The sequence below is a fragment of the Sinohyriopsis cumingii genome, chromosome 5 (assembly GCF_028554795.1).
Source record: "Sinohyriopsis cumingii isolate HCF-2022 chromosome 5, ASM2855479v2, whole genome shotgun sequence".
In the NCBI taxonomy this organism is placed as follows: Eukaryota; Metazoa; Mollusca; class Bivalvia; order Unionida; family Unionidae; genus Sinohyriopsis; species Sinohyriopsis cumingii.
Window position 1 is genome coordinate 26985984 of NC_142965.1, and position 24163 is coordinate 27010146.

Sequence of the window (24163 nt, forward strand, 5' to 3'; positions counted from 1 at the left end):
GGGATATTTCCGTTGTTAGCTGCGATTCCAGCGTTGATTGCCGCGGCGGCCCCAGCAGTGGCGAAGGCGGCGGCGTTAGGAGCCGTTGGTACCGCGGCGGGAATGGCATTGAAGAAGGCAACCGGGAAAGGCTATAAAAAAAAGAAACGAGGACGACCCGTAGCCGGAAAGGGTCTAAGACTACCGGGAACCCCGTATTCATGGTACTCGGGGAAGGGTCTAAGACTACCGGGAACCGTTTATTAACGCAAGAGTCAATGACTCCTATGTCTAATTTTGATTTAATAGATTCCGCAAACGCGTTAGCGATAAAAAAACTTCAGAGGTGTTTTTATGAGGGATCAATTACCGACAAAACCAAGGAATATTGAAATCGGTATAATTAACCTCGATAAATCCTCCGGAGCGGGAACTCATTGGGTTGCATACGCAATTGATCCGCGTGCGATCGTCTATTTTGATTCATACGGGTTAGCCCCGCCAAACGAGTTCATGCGGTATATCCGGGCGTGTTTAGCCCCGGTTTTTTATTCCACGCTGCCAACACAACAATTAAGTGACCCACCGATATGCGGCCGTGAGGTATTGAACGTACTCGCGGCGATTTCATCATCGCGGAAACCACCTCATGTGGTTGTAAACGAATACACTAGTGGGGTCGTAGAGGCCCGGCGGGTTAATTAAAAACACTGTGTTTTTTTACAATAATAATGATTGATATCTGGGGACGACCGGTTTCGGCGCTGAAAGAATCCACGGAAACGCTCGCCACCGATGACATAAAAAACTAATCGAGGATGAAATCGCTGATACGTTAAATCTAACCAGTGTTGACCCGGGCGAAATAGTTGTATTTCAAGATCGTCAGGGTAAATTGAAATCCAGTAATGTGTCGCTGGATGACGTTTTAACACTATCGCGCTATATACCGGCGACGGACGACTTAAATCAGGTGAATCCATCTTGACGATAAATGGAAAAATAAATACACTGGGCGACAATTATATATCCATGTCGAATTCGTTAAAAAATTTCTATGATAAATTTAACGCGCAAGCAAATCAGTTCGAGGGGATACAAAAGTCTGTCACCGATATACAACTCACTACTGCTAGTTTTTTTGGGACCCCGACGGTGACCGAACCGAATCTTGTAGGGATAAAAAATAGTATTTTGGAGTTTACAACGCTGTCGGGCCAATTTACCTCGTTACGAAAAAATTTTAACAGGGTTGATAACGCCGTTGATAAATTCTTTGGTAGAAAAAATGTCAAACCGGATGAAATTACAATAACTATAAATGATATCACTGCGTATGGACAGGAAATAGAAACAATCAAAACTGATGTTGCAACGAACAAAAGGAGTGTAGACGTGCATGAACGGGAAATAGAAATAATCGGCGCTAATGTTGCAACGATCATAAATAATGTAGACTCGCATGGACGGAAAATAGAAACAATCAAATCTGATGTCACAACGATCATAAATAATGTAGACGCGCATACACAGGACATAGAAACAATCAAAACTAATGTTGCAGCGATTAAGGGGAATATAGACGCGCATACACAGGAAATAGGAACAATCAAAACTGATATTAAAGCGAACAAAAAAAATGTAGACGCCTATTGGCGGGGAATAGGAATAATCAAAACTGATGTTGCAGCGAACAAAAAAGGTATAGACGTGCATACATATGAAATAGGAACAATCAAACTTGATGTTGCAGCGAACAAAAAAAGTATGACCGAGAATACACAGGAAATAGAAACAATCAAAACTAATGTTGCAGCGATTAAGGGGAATATAGACGCGCATACACAGGAAATAGGAACAATCAGAGCTGATGTTACAGATATCAAAGACAGACTACCGGAAATGACAAAAATAAAAATCCCTCATGAGAACACCATCAACACAGTATACACGATTCGGCATGGATCATTCACTTGGACTCCTACACAGAATATAGTAAATATTACCGCAACTGTTAAGGGCATTTATCGATTGACACTGGTTTCAATGATGCAGTTTAATATATTATCGTCGAGTTCATCCGGGTTTAACAATACAATATCAACAATTATAGACAAGGACGCAACTGAACCGTTTACAATTTATGCCGTTGATAGAAATTTAACCAGGGCAAACATTACATGGTATGTGGAATTTGTAGCGGATCTAAGTAATTAAAAACACTAGCTCTTTTAAAATAAAAATGACCACCAAGGTAATTGAATCAGAGGTATCACCGACGTCACATCAATATCGATTCAATACCGTAAAAGAATTCTCCGCGAATTTGAAAACGCTTTCCGAACAATACCGTGTAAAAATAAAAAAATACCGTCGAAAAATAACCGCCATCGACGCGGTCGTGTACTCGGTGTTAGGTATAGTAGCCGGTACCGGTGTTATTTTATCCACGGTGACCATGATGGCCCCGATCGCTGTTCCAATCGCTATCTCCGCGGCGACAACAATTGCTGGAGTCGCCAACGCAATCACTAGAAAGATATCATCGTGTTCTCAGAAAAAAACTCAACGAGTATACAGTAAAACATCAAATAGTATCCGACGCGTACTCGAAATTATCCGGGTTGATCTCGTTGGCGATAGATAATTCGTTTATATCCGATGTTGAATTCTCCACGATGGTCCAGTTGTATGACTCCGCGATGTCAAAAATCGAGGATTTTCAACTGGAAGCTGGAAACCACGTCGCTGAAACCACTTCAATGGGCTCAAAACATTCTCCTGAAAACAAGCAGGTTGTTAATATTCGGTGTTGAAATTAAACACTAGAAACAGCGAATAATAATAATGTCGCTAAACCCCGAAGGGTTTCAATTACTTCAACGGATCGCTGAGAACACCACTCCGGTACAAACAAGTATGATATCGATAACATCAACGAAGCCAGAATTCAGTGTAAACTTCCCTTTTCCGATTCCAGTGAAGGAAATAGCGCTGGCAAAATTGCGAATATATCACAGTTGGTCTAATATCCGAGCGGAAGCATTTAACGGACAACAACCTAATAACTCGCTGGTTTTTGCATGGACAAATAAACCCGATGGGACCCCAGACTGGAAGGAGGTTACAATACCAACTGGGTCATACAAAGTAGAACAAATCAATAAAGAATTTCAACGCAGGATAAAATCGATCACAGGAAAAGAATCAAAAATCGCTATTACGGTTCATGAACCGACATTATCGTCGACGATTGAAATAAACACACCGGGGTATATGGTTGATATTTATAACAGTTCAATAAGAACCATACTAGGTTGGCCCGAGAATCCACCTCATGAAATCTCCGCGGACTTGCACACGAATGCGCAATCGTATCATGAAATTAATACCAGTTATCAAGATGATTTGTCTATTATGAAAAACACGTTATTACCCAGCAGGTTTATATTTCAAGACAGGAATACCATGCAATGGTATTTTCCGTATAAGGAAACTCCTGAATCGTCCGCAGTGGTCACAGTTAATTTAAATGATATCGCTAGTGCTTTTATCGAGATTAATCATGATTACCAATTTCAACTACAACAGCTACGGAAAACAAAAGCACGAAAACACGTTGAGATGTTAAATCAACTCATATCAGACATGGAATATATTAATGAGCGAATCGTTAAAACAATATCCGCTAACAGCGATGATAATAAACAAAAATTCCTAACCGAGTATAATATCACAGAAGCCGATTTACCCGATTTCAAGTTTCCAGGATACAACGCGCCAGAACTAAGAAAGTCTCTTAATGATTTTCTCGGTCCATCAACTATCCTCAAACACGATAACGGAGATGGTGGTAGGCATATTGCTCCATACAACGTAAATATCGCATCGGTGATAGCAATCAATCTAGTGTGCGATGTTATCGAAGGGAGTTACCAGGTAGATACCAAGCAATCAAATCAAGCTCAACAGGGGTATATCCTTTATTCATTTTCACCAACAGCCCCTCCCCGATTCTTAATCGTTGAGAGCCCGATTAATCCGGTCTATATGCGATGCCTTAATCGGTTTTTAACAAGAATTAATTTCAGACTTACCGATCAGTCAAATAACCTAATTGATCTACAAGAGGAGGAGTTAGTGATCACTCTGTTTGTAAGATCATTGTAAATAACTTCTTAGCAGCAGGGGGGGCGATGACATCGACGCGGTCGTCGCGCTTTTTTACCGGACGCTGACGACGCTGGGATCGGCGCGCAGAAAGTATTAATTAAACTAAATGACGATTGGACGACCCCCCGACGACGTCGTCGTTTTTTTTTTTACCGGGCGCCGACGACACCGGATCCGCTGAGTGCAGAAAGTATTAATTAAACCAAATGACGATTGGACAAAATGTCCGATTCGCCCCCCCCTGCTCCTAAAGAATCTCATAACCTCTTCACAAAAAAAAACAATTTACGGCACAAGCAGTTTTAAAAGCAATATTGAACCAATGCATGACTACTAAGTATTCATTAATATAATGCACTATGCAACCAGCCTGCATTACCAAAAATAGCATCTTTTACACAGGGATGTGGCTGCATAAAATTGACTGCCACTACTTGCTTTGACACCGTACAAGGCGGTGAAAAGGTATATTACAAATTCAAATTAAATTCATATGAATACCTGTTTATAAACAGCAACAATCTCATGGGAAAGGAACAGTCTGGAAGGAAAATGTGCTGTAAGTTATAGAAGAACATTACGGCCACATTTACACTGACAAAAATACACCCACTTTCAATCGTGTTCGGCAACTGAACTCGGTGGTTGACACTAGGCACTCTTGGTAATCTGACCAGCTGGAAAATTAACTCCGAATAATAGTCATAATTCACTGTCCTTTTGAATAGTACTGACGAAATTTAGTCATTACTCTGCTGTGTTATCGGGCTAATGTGTGGAGATGTATAACAGTTGAGCTAGTTTAATACCCCCGCCTGCACAGATTTTAGTCATTACTCTGGTATATTATCGGGCTAATCTGTGTAGATGTATAATAGTTAAAAAAGTTTAATACCCCCAGCCTGCATGGAAAAAAGATAGAACTGAAGTGTTCCAGTACATGCAGAACCATATCTTGTAATGGCGGCTACATGAGAAATATAAACATGAATAGATTAAGCACTGAATAGCCAACCAAAATAGTCAATTCTGAGTAGCCAACGAAAACCACCGTTTCTGCTGTGTTGAATAAAATTTAAAATAAGATTAATAGAGGAGTAAATGTACCACTCTGCATACCTGCGAACAACAAGATTGGCACAAGTGTAATCTACTAGTTTTCTATTTTAGTTACAATGGAATGAATTCAAAATTTACTTTTTGTTCCATGTCACTTCCATTCTACCTGACCATAAAGCCAACTCCAAATATATTGTAATTAGCGAGATAACGTAATGTAAAATTTGAGACTTTGAGGCAGCCGAATGGTACAAATGTAATATTCGTCTTTAAATTTTAGCAAAATTCAGAATTTCTTAATTTTGTTTTTGATTTTGTTGCTTCGGGTTTTTGTTGGTTATAATTTGTCATCTTTAAAGTTCTAAAAAATCATTTTGCTAACAGCGTTTCACAGCTTTCCCACATGCATAAGGAACGTAGATAGAGACTGTTTCCGTTGATAATTATGTCAAATTGTTAACTTTTGTACTGGTTATCTAAGATACGAATATTATATTTGTACTATTAATGAAAAAAAACTGAACATAGCAATAAGAAGGATCTTGTTTCATATGTTAATGCAAGAGAAAATATTTTTCAAGTAAACAGCAATATAAAAGAGCTAAGACACAATAATCACATTAGGAAGAAATTACAAACTTTCATTTCACAAGCTACACAATTACATACTCTATACAATCCAGATTTTCGATTCTTTAAGACTATAGATGCAAATTGAAGGTATTGCTAATAAAATGAGAATGAAGAACTGTACAAAGTCTTCCGGGAGTTAGCTGTATCAAAATTGATTTGATCATGAAACGCTGCAATGGGTAAATATGTTAGAATGTTGCAAAAATTTATCGAAAACACAATATTACTACATGAAAAATGCACAACTCTTAAATTATGTGGTCACAATTTCACAATTATATATATATATATATATATATATATATATATATATATATATATATATATATATATATATATATATATATATATATATAGAATAGTTGCAATTTCTGATACCAGGACCGGCGCTACCATATAGGCAAACTAGGCAGCCGCCTAGGGCGCTGATTTCAGGGGGCGCATTTCTCCAAATCAGCAACAGTTTTGAAAAATAAATAAATAAATTTCAGTTTTATTGAGGGTCGTTTTTTTATCCTGGTTTATTTCATACAGAGACAAATAATCGAGTAGATTCAGTCTGACCGAAACACTGAAATATTTTCCTGGGGGGAAGGGGTGCCAGAATCTAACCTTGCCTAGGGCGCCAGATAGTCTGGCGCCGGCCCTGTCTGATACCAATCTCCAAACATGAAAACGGTGCTTGGCGTTGGAAAAGTTCGAAAGAAATAGTTGTTTCCTTTTTTACTGAATTATTCCACCATTAGTTTCACTAATAAAAGTAGTTTTTTCTGGACTATCTAAACATGTTAGTAGAAATGCACTTCATTTTAAAACTAGATGGCGCACCATCGCAGAAAGACGCAACATGCAAAAACCTCTGCATTATTTGTTCTAAAATCATCAATAACTTTTCATAAGTCGGGACTGAAGAGGGGTCCAAAGAAAAAACTGACAGTCTCCAGATTATATCACAAATAGTGCCTTATAATCTGAAAAACTCGAACATCATTCAATAGTAATGCAGAGACACTTGTGCACAATATCTTATATACAAAAACAACTTATTCACTCATGGAAAGATCAGCCACAATCCACAAGATTATCATCATCTATACTAACCTTTAAAAAACGAAAGCATTCCTCAATACGCATTCCTGAGCTCGAAGGAGGTCACTTAACATCTAAGCACCCATATATATGGTCATTAATAGTAAATACATTTCCATCCACACTTCAAAGGCAGGCTTGACTTTGCCATTTAATATGCCCAATATCTATATCATGAACAGAGCACCAATGTCTCTTTCCTTCTCTGTGTAATATGCCCAAATTTTATTTCGTATTCAGCATTTCTATTTTCAACAATTAGGAAAATTGTAAATAAACAGTGCATAACATAAACACAAATTAGGAAAATATTTTTGTACAGTTAATAAACTTACTGATTGACTGACTAACTTAAAAAAAACAAAAGCTACCGTTAATGATTCATTACGCATACCAATTGTTCAAGTTTGATATATATATATATATATATATATATATATATATATATATATATATATATATATATATATATATATATATATATATATATATATTAATATGCAACAGGATTGAAAGTGATGATTGTTTGCTTTTTACACTTGTTTCGGGAGTCATCGGTGCCTATTCGTAATTCAGGCCAAGCATGACTGACGATTCTGATTTGCGAAACCAGCCTTAATCGTACGCATGTAATTGTGCAGATGATCAATTGTACTATATCCCTGGAGTGTTGCTAGTCGAAAGCGCAACGGCAGGCGTAGCACTGAATGGGTCCGTCGGGTACCTGCAGTTGTGGCGGAGATAACAAAATCGCATTCGTTTATGGTACAAAAATGTTTAAAAGGCGCATGCCGAACAGATGGTTGTTCTAAACGTACAATCGTGTGTGGAGCTAATATTGTGACGCAAACGTCTTGACCTGCTCCATACTGTAGAGCTTCTTTCAAAACGTCAAAGGTCACAACTTGACTCAATCGACTGTGTTAGTTCCTTGACTTTGCATTTGGTATGAAACTTCCTCCTGTCGGTCTCGGTGTAGACAACCGTAATTTTTTGGGCCGTCGCTACCAAAAGTAATGAAGGCGTTTTCAAGGCGCTCTTCCGTACATGAACATAAACCGTTCACTTGAATGTTTGGGTCAATGGTATGGAATCAATATCCTTTTAGTTATAAGGCTTATTACAATTTTAAACGAGTATTGTCTCTCACGTACGACGCAATGATGACATTTTCAAACCTTTCGGGATTCGCAAACTTGGTTGCTTCTTAGTCATTTATCAAGATCGAATTTCCAGTGAAGATTTCCACATGTTTTGTGTGTTTGCGTTTGTTGACCACAAAAGCGGCTCGGACCTGCCAGACTCTTTTTTCCAACTTGTAAAGTTTTCAGTGCAGCTAACCTTCAGGAAAAGTATAAAAGGGTTGATACGATACCTCTTTGGTTGAAAACGTCTATAGTCTTCACACTTTTTAAAGTATCACTATATTAATTTAGCCGATTAGCTTCAATTGCAACGTAATATGTTCCCTTAAAATGGGTGTTACTTACATTCAATGAGTAGCAAACTTAAAGTCTAAACAGACGCTCTGGTCTTCGCCAGAGAACAAGTGTGATGCGTATAATTTTGCAAAGTTCATTTGCAGTAAATAAATAAGTCATTTCATTCAAAAATGTTATTCGCAACATAAATTGATGTTTGGAATGGTGGTATTCAAGTTAATGCTTAACGCAATGTAAACTTATCCTGGTGCGTTTGAAAGTTCTCTTTTGGGACTAAAGGGCTGTGTCATATAACTGTTGTAACTATAACTTTTAGATCTCAGAGTAAGTTTGGCAGCGAAAACGACTCAGTGAAAGCCGAAAATGCTTTGGATAGTTAAAATGTAGATTTGCACTTTTCGGCTTCAATTTGTTTTTCAAATTTATCTAGTTACCGCCTACTCCAGTTATCTCCATATATGTATCTCTGGACTTAATGTGTTACTTGCATCATAAAATTTATAATTATTGCAACTATTTCGAATGACTGCCTCAGTATCATATTAATCAGGCTCATCGATATATTTTAAATAAACAAGTGCAATCAATTTTTATGAAGTATATGTTTCATTCAGAGCATCACAATGAAACGATTTCAACGAACGTCTCTACTTTTGTGAAATCTGCATTTACAAGAAACGCAATGCAGACAAGCAAACGAACCAAAATGATCGACACATATGCAGTTATGACTGTGTATATGTAATATCCGCCGCTTCCGTAGCAAGAGATATTTTGAAAGTAAAGAATGCAGAAAATGATCATTCTAAGCTTTGGAAATGACAAAAATTCCTATTGTTCATTGTCTGTCCACTAATCGTGTATTATGTTAAACTATATGTGTAAATGCGGCCCATTTTCTCTATGCATATTGTTTTCTCTTTGGTACATAATATTTCATAGGGAGCATTCAGACAGAGAATACAGACGAGTGTGATATATCATTTTATTACAATGTTACACAAACATATTGGTATTACATTGCAGCTATTCTGTACCTTACACACAATTGAATAATATCTGTTCGCAAGAAAAGATAAAAGTAAAAGTATAATCTTTATATTTGCATATTCTTAATTATACAAATAATATTATCAACATTTGTGTTTGAAACCTCTGGATAGTGGTTGAATATGCATCATGTTTCGAATTGGATGTAACAAAACTCAAAATGATATATCCATCTTTCCTAACTTATAATTGTTCAGCCACAATACAGACCGTTTTCATAGAGTGAATTATATATACCACGCCGTTGTGTCGCGGATTGCTAGTAATAATCAGGAACCATTCATATCCTCGTCTACAGTACTTTGTATACCATCACATCACCTCTCTGCTTGTACAGGTATCCATCTTTAACTTCTCTTTTCAGTAATACAATCTTATGCTCGTTTTCAAGAGACTTCAAGGTTTCTTCAAGATCGCCATTGAATGCTCTCTTCTCATAGTTAGTTACCATGACAATGGTGCCACCTGAAGGAAGAAAACAGTGATAAATAATGCTTCCGTTCACTGTTCAATGCAAGAACAATAACAAAAATCAGATTGGTCGTCTCTAACTATTGTTTACAAATGTTGTTTTAATACTTTAAACACACTCATTCGTTTATGTGCTCGAAGTTTAAAATTTGTTTCAATTTTATACGCATAAATGCGTAACCATTGATAAATACAGCTTTGTCAGCACATACCACTTTGGAATACTTTTTTTAAATAGAGGGTATCCAGTATATTGTGCGCCATAACCAAACAATATCATACTGTATTATTAATGGAAAATTATAGTCAGATATGAAGTTAAAGGATTGACTCGGGAATGCCAAAGACTAAGCGGGATCACCCATCCAAAAATGAAAACTGGATTGTAGTCCCATTAAGGAGCTGGGTATTCTTTATGCACGTTCCTACAAGCACATGCGACCGAGACACAATGGCACGTGCCTTTCATGAGGACTCAGCCTGCCAATTGTACAGAGGGACTCAGACTCTATGCAAGTTTAATCCTGTATTGCTTGCCTGGGTGAAGCAGTAAGCCATTAAGAGGACAGTTCACCCCTTCTCCTTCCAAAAAGGGGATAATACCGTTGGAGGCATCAGTGATCTGGTTATAGGTCTAGATTGTTGTGGTTATAGTATCAACGCAATATTTTGCGTCCGACGGTGGAAAGGTTCATTTCATCTTGCCGTTGAGTTAGCGCCCACCATTCTGAGCCGTTTCCAGTCTGTAATGTAATGGCGGGCTTCGTTCTACCTCCTCACTACTTGTATTTGACTGAAGAGATTTCCCTTGACAAAGAGACATCAAGAGTGGCCCAACACAAAGAAAAGCAAATTCAGGACCATGTGTTGACAGGAGACTGCATACGCTATCAACTTCGCTGCTGCCCATGAACGAAGACCAGCTACCGGAGGCTCAGTAGGTGAGATCACTTAAACTTTCGATTGGCGCGGCAAGAGTGCGGCAAGCACTGTGTGTGACTTGTGTATTTTCCAGGAAGTAACATACGAGCAGATTTTCTCTAGCTCTTTTGCTAAGCTTACTGTTCTTATCTCAGTCTGGTTATCTCAGTCAGGTTGTCTCAGTCATGGCTTCCAAGCGCTAAGAACTACATTTCAAAAGAAGACACCCTTGTTTTCTGCTAGACATGACGGAGTTGTTCTAAATTCAAACTGCAACAACACACACACACACACACACACACACACACACATATATATATATATATATATATATATATATATATATATATATATATATATATATATAGATAGATAGATAGATAGATATATATAACTCAGTCATTTTAAGAGAGACAGATACACACGCACACGAAGTCGAGCTGTTTGTTAGTATGCTAGAAGCTATAGTTCCACCGCAGCATGGTGAACTTTATCTTATCCGAAGGCTTAACTCTGTAAATTTTCAGGTCAGTGCCATTAGATGCCACTTAAAGTACCTAATTAGTTTTTAATTATTCGTGTGAAACGAATTAGCTACTGTTTGCTACATTTATTGACGGTGACCTAAAATTGACTAAGGTACATATAGGATAAAATTCGCAATGCAGTGTGGAACAAACAGTGACAGAAAACACGGTTCCTGGTATACTGACTATACATATCAATGACTATGAAAATGAAAATTCCAAATTCTCTCAAGAGCTATGACAAAGACCGCAAAAACTAGAAATGTGTTATATCAGACCTGGGTTCCTCAAAATTTTTCAAAGAATTCAAAATAGCGCCAGCTGAATCCAAAGTTGTAAACAAGTATAAATGCCTGCACAGTGTGGTTCATTCATCAGTCTACAAACTATTCCATAAGAAGATTTCCATGTAGCGCATCATTGCAATAGTAACAGCAACACTGGCCATTCTTCCACGAAAGAAAAGATCAATTCCAAGAAAATCATTAATTAAAAATTCTCCTCCGTCACTACCCACTTTGTTTGAAATGTGCGGTAGTCTGTACCCATCATTGTAATCTGTCGTACTGTTGTCTACCATAGAACCTTTCAAAATCAGAACTGATGAAAGATAAAAGATATCGGTATAAAAAAAATGAATTACTTATTGTTATTTTCATATGACATCCATCGATTAAATGTGATAAGACCGTACTAATATCAAATGATTTTATTTTTCCATTTTCTCACGCGTAGAAACTTGTTTACATAGGGTCGACAGGTCGCCATATTGCTGTCATTAACTAATCCGTATAAATGCGCAGTAACGTATTTTGAAAAAATAGCACGTAGCTTGAGCCACTCGTTGCTGAATTCTTCAAACACTTAACAACTGTATCAAAGTCGCCATCAGCTTGAGACGTTTCATGAGAGAATAAACTAACTTTGTAGTGATCCCCTGAATACTATGACTCTTTATATGACAGTCTCAAATGCGCACCGAAGGGCCAGAAACTGATCTTTACAGCCAACTTTGTTGCCAGAGGCTGTTCAGACCAGAGAATAAGTACAGTATGCCTAAGACACCAAGGTGTCGGCAAATTTAACAAGAGCTAACAGAGGCTATATGAACTGTGCGCCCAGATCTTGCGTTGCACTTACAACACATTCCTTAAGGGCAAACATAAGCACAACGTACCATGGCGATACCCAAAATCTGGTCACTGGCGCCAACTAGATTAATACAGACTGCGACACCGACCATTCACTTGTAAGCCTCAAAGTTTGAGTACAGCACAGAAAGTTACATGGATTCTTCGCTTGCATAAAAATACGCAGCATGAACTTATATAGCAAATGTCTGCAGTTTCAAAGACCATTGAGAAGTCCAATCCTGAGGATGGCCTTCAATGGGAAGTTAATGATGTTTGGGATGCCATTGACTCAAGCATCTACAAGTGAGCCGTCACCACATTTAGGACAACCTGGACTCAAAACAAAGACTGGTTCGAGAAATACGTTGCCTGTGAACTAATCAGATACGTAGAATGAAGCTTAACTAGAGCGCATTCTAAATCCATCACAAGCACACTTTTGGATCTCAAGCTGGCAAATCGAGCGGTGCAGAGGATCCCAGGTACAGCACACATCAGTGCCATTTACAAAGGAATAAAGAAGATGCCCCAGCATCATCAGCCGCGTAGACTGATGAATTGATCACTTAAAGGAGAAAGTGGAGGTATCGTTGGGTTGAATACCACCTGGATCTATTTTGAAGCGAAACGGATATCTCGCTTGACGCACGGCCAGTGTTGTATTAGCCGGCATGAAGGAAATCGACAAAGCGCCAGCAGATCTTAACCTCTTCTAGATATTCGAACGTTAGCATCACCGTGATGTATAAGAATAAAAGCGACTGTGGAGACAGTAACAGCTACAGTATTATCGAATTCCTCAACAGTAGGGAGAGACCGTTGTCAGAGTTATATTCAGGAGGCATCAAGCACTCGAGAACAGAGTGCTTCCAGAGCACAAGGTAAATTCTGAGTGGGAATTTGAGCAGTGGATATCATGTTCCAGAAATCACTCTATATTGCCTTTTTGCGATCACAACAGGTCGATACGGTCAACAGTACAGACGTCTTCAAGGTATTCGGGAAAGATCAGTTGCCTCTGATAGCATCAAGATAAAGTGAGTAGTGCAAAAGGGCTACGTTCTGGCCTCAAAACGCTTAGACAATGTTGTCTACCTTACTTCTCAACCTCGCCATTTGCGCATAAATGGCAACTATCTGCTCATACATGAGTGCCGACGTAAATTTGTCAATCGCTATAAATTGAAAGCTAAGGCCGAAATGCGGCATGTTTTGATCTGACAAGTTCTGTTCGCAGACGATACAGCACTAGCTACCCAGTTGCAGAACAACATAGACTTACTCTCTCATCAATGTTCCATGTTCTCACTCAACAACAACATCAATAGAAAAGTAGTCATGACTGACGACCTCTCACTTGAGGAAGGGATCAATATCCACATTGGAGATAATAGCAACCCTTACAGCAGGCCACCAAAATGTTCCTGGGACTCAACAAACGTTCCAAAAGACCACGAGATGGATTCGTTAGGCCCATGTTCCCAGTATTTTGCTGTGGCAGCAAGACAGTGACTACACACAAGAGCCAAGAGAAGATACTCAACAGCTTCCATCTCTGCAGCTATCGTTGTATCGTTGGCAATACACTAACAGAAATAGGTCACCAGCACCAGCGTCCTTGCCCAGTCCAGTCTACAAAGCATCCTGGTCATGCTTAGACAGTGACGACCATGCTTACTATGACATTTGCTTAATATAATAAGAGACCAACTGGACTCCCAAAAAGTCGCATTAAGATGAATGCAAGCAAAACATGACATATTTAAACATCGACGTCAGTGAATAAGAGATACCGATAGGCAGCAGCGACAACTGGAGCTGCAAGCTTTGTGTTTTAGAACACCATCGTGACAAAGCTTTTGGCACAAAGTTAGTTCCAATGCAGGACATAGTGTGCTATCCAGTCTACCACGGCCTAATCTGTCATTTAAGTTTATGACTTTATACCCACCAGAGTAGTTACAGTTAAACTAACAAGCAAGTCATCACCATGGGCTACTGTGTACAATACCCATCGTCTCAGTCAGACAGACGGATCTTAACTATGTTTGCCTCTAATGTACATCAATTGGAAATAAAATACTTGCTACTGGAATTTTTAAGTATAATATATTTAGCCTAAAAGCCGAAAACATTAATAAAATACGGCAAAAGCACTTGTATATTAAGAGCGGTATCAAAGGAAGGTCGTGCATTTAATAGAATTTGCAAACATTATGAGTCGAGTATAATGTTCACTTCATTATTTTGGGTAACTTAGACTGTACACAATATTTTATTATCAGTGATTACTTTACTGGTCTCTAAATCTTTTGGTTGCTAGTTGGAATCCTCCGCAGACAATCAGGTCGGCTGTCTCTCAGTAATTTATTTTACTCATATTACTAAGGAGATGTTCGGTGCGTATGTACCGTTGAAATGAAATGATTACTCGTATCTATCGTAAATAAGCCTTGATATGGAATAAGGCAGCGTTCCATTTTATCTTTTTTTTTTCTCTGTCTGTCTTTCTGTCTCTCTCAAACACACACACACACACACACACACACACACACACACACACACTCATATCAACGAGACAAATACTAAACTCTAATTCCAAGAGAAAATCTGGAATACAACACCTAAGAATGACAGCCAAAGTATATACAAAATAATTAAAAGTGTAGGATGAAATATTATAGAATAAAAACGGTCTTATAATGGGCACACAACATGTCTCCTCCGCGGTGCATTCAGGTGAAATTGTACCTCTAGTACAGAGAACCACAGCGTTATAATTTAACAGCAAAGGATGGAACTCATAGTTGACGAATATCAGCGCCATCATTAATATTTAATATCCACATAGTTTCATTGTCGTAGTAATGGGAATATGTCATGAGAACGACTTAACTATGGTATTATCACAACAACTACTACAACTACTAATACCACTAATATTAATGCTACTAATACTATTTTACAAATAATAATAATAATAATAATAATAATAATAATGACTGTATAATTTATATAAAACCTTATGCAGTATTTAACGAAGGAGATAGTATCCCAAATAATTGTGATGATAAACAATGCTTGACTCAAGTTTAATAAGAATGCATTTGGACGGTTATACACATTTCTTTAGGCAACATTCTCCACGAAATTCCAAGCGCAGTATGCAGTATCGTTCCATCGTTATTACACAGACTGTTAAGTGATTCAATTGAATCTCGGTTGAGTTATTGTGGTTTGTTTTGTTGAGAATGTGGCTCTTTTGATCATTCATTCGTTTTCTGAGACCAACTGTTTCGCCAGCGCATTACGTGGCATCGGTATATATATATATATATATATATATATATATATATATATATATATATATATATATATATGCTATTTATTGTGCAAAACCATCATATATGTTGTTTCATGCTTGTGCTTGTTGTCGATTTACTATGATTTACTGTGTTGATTTAGCACATAGAGAACAAACACACCCATACTCAAACATACAACCAAACCAAGCAATTTACACTAGTTGTTACAAGGAAACACCAATGAAGATTTAATAAATCGGAAAATGTTTAATACAGTAAACTGTATTTCTTTCTTTGGAATCCGTCCAACTTCAATTTACCTGACTTAACGATTCTTGTCATCTCCCGTAGCGCTTTACTGCAAAAGTTCCCTGCAACACCGCTTGCTGTGACTACATCATAAGTTCCTTAAAAAAATGTGATCCGATTATAAACGGTGCTAAATGTAAAGTTCTTACCCTTCAGAGGAAACCGTTATGGAATCTCTAAAATATTTCTTTGAATGTTTGTTTTTCTATTTCATTTATTTATTTATTTATTTTTTTATTTATATATTTATTTATTTATTGTTCAACTATGCTTCGTATCAATGTACAGTTTCATAACGGGCCAAACAATACCCCAGAACCAGGTAAGCTCGTAAAATAGACAGGTCATTTTGCTACTTGATCTAATCCTGAATCAGCTGCACGACTTTTAGCGTACAAAATAATAAGTTTCCTGGCCCTCAATTGAAGCAATAGCGGTTGGTTCTGTACAAATAAAGTTCAGATATTTGAAGCGGACTGATTTCCCCATTTCAGGGACAAACATGAGAAGTTGAGAAAGATTAGTATGCAAGAAAGAATATGCATCCTATGTCTTTTTCCTGAACGTGTCTCGACAAAATATCCAAATTAAGTTAAAAACTTTAAAAAGATTTTTAAATAAAATCAGACATTAATCTTCTATGTACACAGTAACTCAATATTTCCTAAAATGCTATATAATGATTTGATGTATATATTTATGTTTCGAAAAAGTTTAAATTATAAACTTATACTCTTAAATTTACTTGAATATCACATAATTAAATTGATAAACGGGGAATAAATTAATCACTGTTTCGTCACACAATAAACTCTCTTGACAGGCTTGTCTTCGTGACTGAAATTAAATATGGCTGTCACTGCAAAACATAAAAATTTATTTAACGACAAAATCTAAAGATAATCCCACTTCTCTATTACATTCCCTTCATTGAATTTTGTTATGGGTACAGCATCGTTGAGTTGATGGCAGGATACCATAGATAAGTACGACCGTCTAGTAAGTTTGTCTTTTTTTTATCTCTTGTGTTTGTATTGGGTTTTGTTTATTTCCCCATTAAACAAGATTTAGTAGTGACGAATTACTCCTGGCTCTCTTGTTTAGTCTTTGTTCGGTAGATGTAAATTGTACCTTCCTCTGAATAAGTTTTAAACAGTGTATTAGTTACTAACTCTTGCTCTGAAACAGGTTTAATTATTACATTATTAGAAGAATAGGTGTGTACATTTCAAGAAATATCAATGACAGTTAACATTATGCTATATAATGCAAACTGTTTTAAAATGTATTGTGAAATGTTTTCAAAGAAAATATGGGGATTACCATCATCCATGTCCAAAGCCTTGTCTGTGATGGCGGTGTTGATGTAAGTTTCGTACACATTTTTCTCTTTTGCTTTCGCGAGCATGTTTTCTGCTGGTTCCAATCCATCAATGTGTTTGAAGCCGTTCTTTTTCAACTTCAGAAAAAATATAAATTATTGTAATGATGCTCTTAATTAACAAAATATCTGCATGTCTGTTTTCATGAACAGCTGGCAAAGGACTCAAATTACTGAGATTTATAACAGAGATACTAATGACATATTTGGTGTTATTGATAGCCTATGTGAGACTAGTCGAGTTTGATCTTTTAAGATTTGTGTGATCATGTTAAGAAAACAAAGTAGTCTCGGTGTTTACAACGATTCCAATATTATTCGGGCACGAGAGAGTTTTACATTCACTATTACGAATATTTCTTGAAGATGGATTCCAACAAAAAGGTCAAGATTTATCTCGATGATAAAGCGTAGTTTATAGCAGATTTAGGCGGGGGAGATAAAGGCATACGGATGGCTTAATGCAAAGACATTAAGAAATAAAAACTCAGATCATCAGTATCATATGAACAAATGCAAGATTTATGAGTTCGACAAATGGAGCAACGGAAACAATTATTTTAATACTTTAGCCTCCCACAGAACGGTAAAAACTTCGACTTTAATATAACTATATGCAATAACGATTTCATTTTACAAAAGAAAGGAAAATATATGACCTCCACTTTGAGTTTAAATCATGTTACTTTGCAATAAGTGATCAAAAATGTGTGAGCTGTTGAAATTTTAGTTTTTCTCCTATACAGTGATGATAAAAATTTACCAAATTTCATTCTTGAACATCAGTATGTTATTGCTGTCAGCATGATACATAAATAATATTGCATATGTAAAAAAGAAATTATCCTTAACCAGACGATACCGTGCTGAAATTCATCATATAATTAGCATATTTAATATTATACAACTTTGAGCATATTATATACAATGATATTATTTGAGAAAAGTCCAAAACGAAACGAAATAAATTAAAATTGTTTTGCAACACAAATGGCGGAGAGAATTGTTATTGTGACCAGATCTACAGTGTTCACTGGCTGTTGTACAGGAACAAAACACTGAGATCTGTTTATTTCTAGGGGCTATTAAGGAAAATAAAGCCACCCAAGTAACAAGTTGTCATGTTGTGAGCAAAGGGGTTTTCATTGGCAATTCTTAGTCTATCACATGAAACTCATTTGTTCGGTCATTTAGGAATCAGAGAGACTTATCGCAAGATCTCAAATCATTTTGTTGACCGAATGTTATAAGTGATGTTTTTTTAAATACTGTAGATCTTGTCACATGTGTCAATTGATAGGATTGGTAAGACTCCCTTTCAGTTTTTTCATGTATTTGACAAACCATTTAGTAGAATAATGGTAGATTGTGTCACACCATTACCAAAAACCACGTTCTGCAACATATACTTGTCGACGGTAATGTATGCCTCCACAAAATTTTTAGAGGTAATCCCTTTGCAGAATATTAAGACTATGACCATATTGAAAGCTTTGGAAAAGTTGTTCACATATTGTGGCCTTCCCACGTCTGTCCAACCTGATCTTCTTGGATATTTTATGTCTGTAAGTTTCTCCAGCATGCTGTGTATGAATATGATATTCTTTGGAAAGAAGTCATCATACGTTGAAGAATATGATTTGGTTTTATTGTTTTGGCACAGAACAAGATTGGAACAAGGGTGTTCATTTGTTGTTGTTTGCTGTTAGGAATTAGTTGTAAATTGCATTCAGGTCAAGTAGCATTGTTCTTATAAAGTTGCAAAGAATGTTAGTAACTTAAATTACATTATTAACATTCCTCGGAGCCAAATAGAAACAATGGTCACAGGTTAATGGAATATGTTGATACAGATCTGTAAGTAATTCAGTCAATTTAGTTGTACCTATCCCACATAATGACAATTTAAACGAAGATGTGAAACCTGAATGCAGCGCTTTGGTGTAACCAATCTTCGAAATTATGAAACATTATACATTCTGCACCAGAAACATTCGTATATGATGCCACAAGAGAAGACAACTATTAAGCAAATATGAGCATTTGTTTCCAGATGTTCAAACACGAACACATAAAATATATCATGACGTTGAATTTATTTATTTTACACCTGTGAAACAACATCTTTATATGATGAAGTCACTCCAAAACGAACGAGATTCATTTTTAGCTGAAGAATGACTCCTTCGAAAGTAACTGGAATGACCCATGTATTCCAGTACCCAAACCAGATAATACTTTCTGTATCTCTACTGATTAATGAAAAGGAAACAGGGTCGCCAAGACAGACACCTTTCCAATCCCTAAATCGATGACTGCATTGACAAAATTGGAAATGCAAAATATGTAAACACGTTTAACCTTTTGAAGGCATTCGGGCAATCTCCACTTACGGAAATAACAAACTAGATTTAAGCCTTTGTAGCCCCAGGATATACAGAATTGTAAAGCTTTGGATGATATTATAATCCACAAAATCACCTGGAAAGATGATTTGGAAACCATCTGGAAGTTCATTGATCAACTCTGGGATATAAATTTGACAATTAAATTTAGGTAAATGTGATATTTTCCATGCTTATGTTACACGTTTAAGACATGCTGGGAGACACAGGCAAGCTAAACCTATGAATTTTAAGGACATGCTGTCTCTGAATACAAATTTATTTCATCTCCATACTGTGGTCAGTCATTTCAAGTATATGCTGACACATTCACATTCTAGATGAATTATATTGCATTATTCTTTACATACGTTGAATAATTCATAATATATACTTTGAATAGAGTTACGATATGCTCCGGGTAACTGTGTATTGGCCGAGCGAATGAACTCCTCACATCCCTGCGAGTGTGTCCGCTACAAAATGTAGTTCTACGATTGTTCTTGTTGTTCATAATCACATATGCAAATTGATAAGTTGATTGTTTTCTTTCTGAGTTTCTATTTTTATTCAGAATTATTTAAATCAATATAAGACACACTCATTATTTAAACATGAAATATGTTTTCTTTATGAAGAATATAGTGCACGACAACCACGGTTATTTTCTTGTACACTTAACCTGAACTGTCAGGCATTCATGTAATGCCGTAGAGAAATTAGCGTGGAATAGAAACTAAGCGAAATGACGAAGCAACAAGACGTAATTAAAATATTTTAAAATATTGACAGTTCATCATAGTCATTATTCTGCTTGAATTAACATTTCTAAAGATTATAAAAGTATCTCTCTCTCTCTCTTTCTCTCTCTCTCTCTCTCTCTCTCTCTCTCTCTCTCTCTCTCTCTCTGGCGCACTAGGGTTGGTGTCACCCAGTGCCGTAACTTACGGTGGCTACGCCATGGACCTCCTTCCCGCACAAAGATTCGAAAATTGTATAAACAGCTATTTTTGTGTTACCCTCTGATTGTGTCACCCGGTACGGTCTGCACCCTCCTAGTGACACCACTGCTCTCTTTCTCTCTGTCTGTCTATCTCTCTGTCTCTCTCCCCCTTTGGAACGGTTTGACTAAACGTAACTATCATTCAACTGGTCCAGATACATCGTCGTATGATACAAGCGAAAATCTCCAGAGCTTATATTTTCGTGAACTTTCGCCCGTATCTAGCTACGATAATCCAGAGAGAGAGAGAGAGAGAGAGAGAGAGAGAGAGAGGGAATGAGAGAGATAGAGAGACAGAGTGAGAGGGGGGAATATTTTTATATTTAATAATTAATAATCGACTTTTAGAACATTATAATAGGTTTAAGAAACAAAGACAACAAAGCATTAAATACACTACAGTATGTGTACCTCGTGACCGACAATTTTAACATATAAGCCTAGTGTCGACTGGCGAATGCAACTATGTATCATTAATATTATGAACACTGTAGATAGATCACAAGGAAAGCGTAAACATGCCGTTACGACGAATCAGATTACTGTTAGTTACTTGGTTCAAGTTCAGTTTTACATGTTGCCAATGTGCAAATAAGAAACCGACCAACGTCAGGACAAATAAAATAAGATGTTCATAGTTTGGCCACTGGTCATATGCAGTGAAGTAACACAATACTGATTATTAGAGGCAAATCTGATGCTGGTCAATGCGGCCAAGCCATACAAACATTACCAATTTTTGTTTAAATTTGTAATCTTAGTTGTAGGTGGAAATCGATATAACATCACCTTACTGTAAATTTGCTGCGTATAATATCATAAAAGGTAAGAAATGTTGTTATTTTTAATGTTTTTAAAATCTCTTTGCGAAATTCAAACAACACAAGACACCATTAAAATGAAATTGTTCTATTCTGTTAGAAGTGAGGTTGTGTCTTTGATCTCATATAATTGTCGAAAATTAAATAGAATCATATTTCAGAAATTACGGAAAATAGAGATACACATGACACACGAGAAACTGTCGAGGACAAAAGAGAAGACAAGTTGAGTAACAAATATGTAGAAGGGAAGGACTATGATAATGACAGTCTTAGAATCAATTGTTTTTCTCTTAAAATAATTGGAACTATACATGCTAATCGCAGAACACATGGGATGTCTAATTGAGAAGTGTTGAGAAAGTCCAGTTCAGAATTGTCAAAAAGTGACAATATTCATCACGAAGCAAACAAATGTTATTTTAGTTGGATTTCCGCCAGTGGTCGTGCGCAGCGAAGTAACACAATTCTGATTATTCCAGGCATAGATGATGCTGCTATTGCTGCTAAATTATACAAATAGTACTTAATACTCTCTGGTTGTAATATTCAGTGTATGAGGAAATCGAAATAACTTCACCTTGCTGTAAATTTGCCATATATAGAGCAACTGTTAATATGATAAAGCGCGGTAAGAATTGCTATTATTGTTACACTTTGTTTTAAATAAACATTTAACATTTCACCTAATGCAATGTATTCACAAGCCTTTAGATTTAGTTATTTAAATATCTGAAACTGCTATCCAACTGTGTTACAGGTAAGTTAATAATTTCTATTCGTTCCAAACATTCTTGTAATACATGATTTATGCTTTAGACATTTTAGTCATCTTTTAACTATTTATTATTTTCTTTCCCATCAATTAATTCTAGATTTCCATGGAACTATATAACCTCTTCTATAACCTTTTCGTCATGATAATTGTGCATTATAATCTCTGTTTCAATTTCATGTTTACTGAAATGCTTATTGTTTAGTTTATTGTTCGCATGCACATTTCCTTGGGTACCAAATTTCTTTTTTCTGATGATAACGGATAGGTCAAGCGGATAGCTATCTTGTGCCACTAAAAAGCATTTCCTAAAGATTTACTGCTTTTTCTTGCCTTTAATGTCTTTATTCTGCACCGTATTTGCTTACAAAGTTTGAGCTTCCTTTGTATCAAGAATGTCTGAAAGGTGTTTCAGATCAATTTCGCCGTATTTTGTACGGTGTTGTTGATTATAGGACGTTGCGATCTTCATCAATCATTAGAAGAAAGTACTGTTTTATTAATTTCTATTCGAACTTGATTGCCAAGATTTTGTTTTTGAAAGTCGTCACCACTTCCTGCCGTTGTTTGATTGTTTACATAGCAAAGAAAATGGACAAGCTACTGTCGGAGAAGGAATTACGATTTATCGAAGACACAAATAGTTTGTTCTGAAAGAGTACCTGGAAATTTACTTCAGTCTGCCGATAACAACCTGCGATGTTTGAAAAATGAACTGAAAAGATAACTGCATTACTTCGAAAGGAATTAGATTCTTCAGCGGAGATTTGTCATTTAAGCATTAAACGTTAGTTTCATATCGCCGATATATCTAAATTTCAATACGCCATGAAATTGCAATATGGAATAGATCCTGAAAATATGTTCTGTAAATTAAAATGTGTTGTGATTGTTTTTGTAATTGATAAGTGTGTGATTGTACATGATTTCGTTATAGATCTTAATGATGAGATGTTTTCTTGTCATCTACTATTTTACTATCTGCTTGTATTTTTTCAAATTTCCTAGTATGTTGTAGTAGTATAATGGGGTAGCTGTAGGACAATGGGAATTAACATGGCAACCCCCATGCCCCGGCATGTATAGGGACAAAACGTATAGGGACAATGGGAAAATACATTACAGACCCCCTTGGGCCTGTATAGGGACAAAGTACACTGAGACATCTATAGGGACAATAGGAAAAGTACATTACAGAAACCTTGGGCCTGTATAGGGACAAGGGAGAAACTTACTTTATACTTATACAACATTTTTAAAAACATGGGGGGGGGGGTGGCAGGCAAGAAAGTCATTTCTTCTCGAAGCATATGAGAGGCCCTGAAAAGGGTCTTTGGGTTCTTCTATTTTCTTAAATTCTTTAACCATCTTCTGACTTTCTCCATCATTCCTTTCTTCTTCTTCTTCTTTATCTCTCTCTCTCCCTCTCTCTCTCTGACATTCATTCGGGATGGCCCATGGCTTTAAATTTCTCTTGTATCCTGATCCAGTCTTTATTCAGTTGGTCAAAGGCCTCTTTCTTCTTTAAGCTTTCCTTGTCCTTTCTTTCTTTACTCCATTTTTCTTTTATCTTCTTGACTCTACCACCTTTCTCAAAAGTTCTTCAGTTTTCTTGAGCTTGTCCAGACCTCTTTTGACAAATGGCCACTCTGACCATTGCACCATACCTTCCAAAAAACACCTTACTTCGATAACGTTATCCAGAGCT

The 24163-nt window shown here is 36.7% G+C and overlaps 1 protein-coding gene across 1 annotated transcript in view; it reads right to left on the bottom strand.

Annotated features, from left to right (window-relative positions):
• Positions 1–9446: 9446 nt before the first annotated feature.
• LOC149798837 (uncharacterized) overlaps positions 9447–24163 on the bottom strand; it is a 31519-nt gene continuing 16802 nt past the window's right edge. The window contains exons 3-5 of the mRNA XM_089958095.1: positions 17415–17550; positions 16103–16189; positions 9447–9890 (exon numbers count right to left, since the gene is read on the bottom strand). Coding sequence (XP_089814221.1) covers positions 9718–9890; positions 16103–16189; positions 17415–17550 — 396 coding nt within the window. The 3' untranslated portion in view covers positions 9447–9717. The remainder of the gene's footprint in view (positions 9891–16102; positions 16190–17414; positions 17551–24163) is intronic.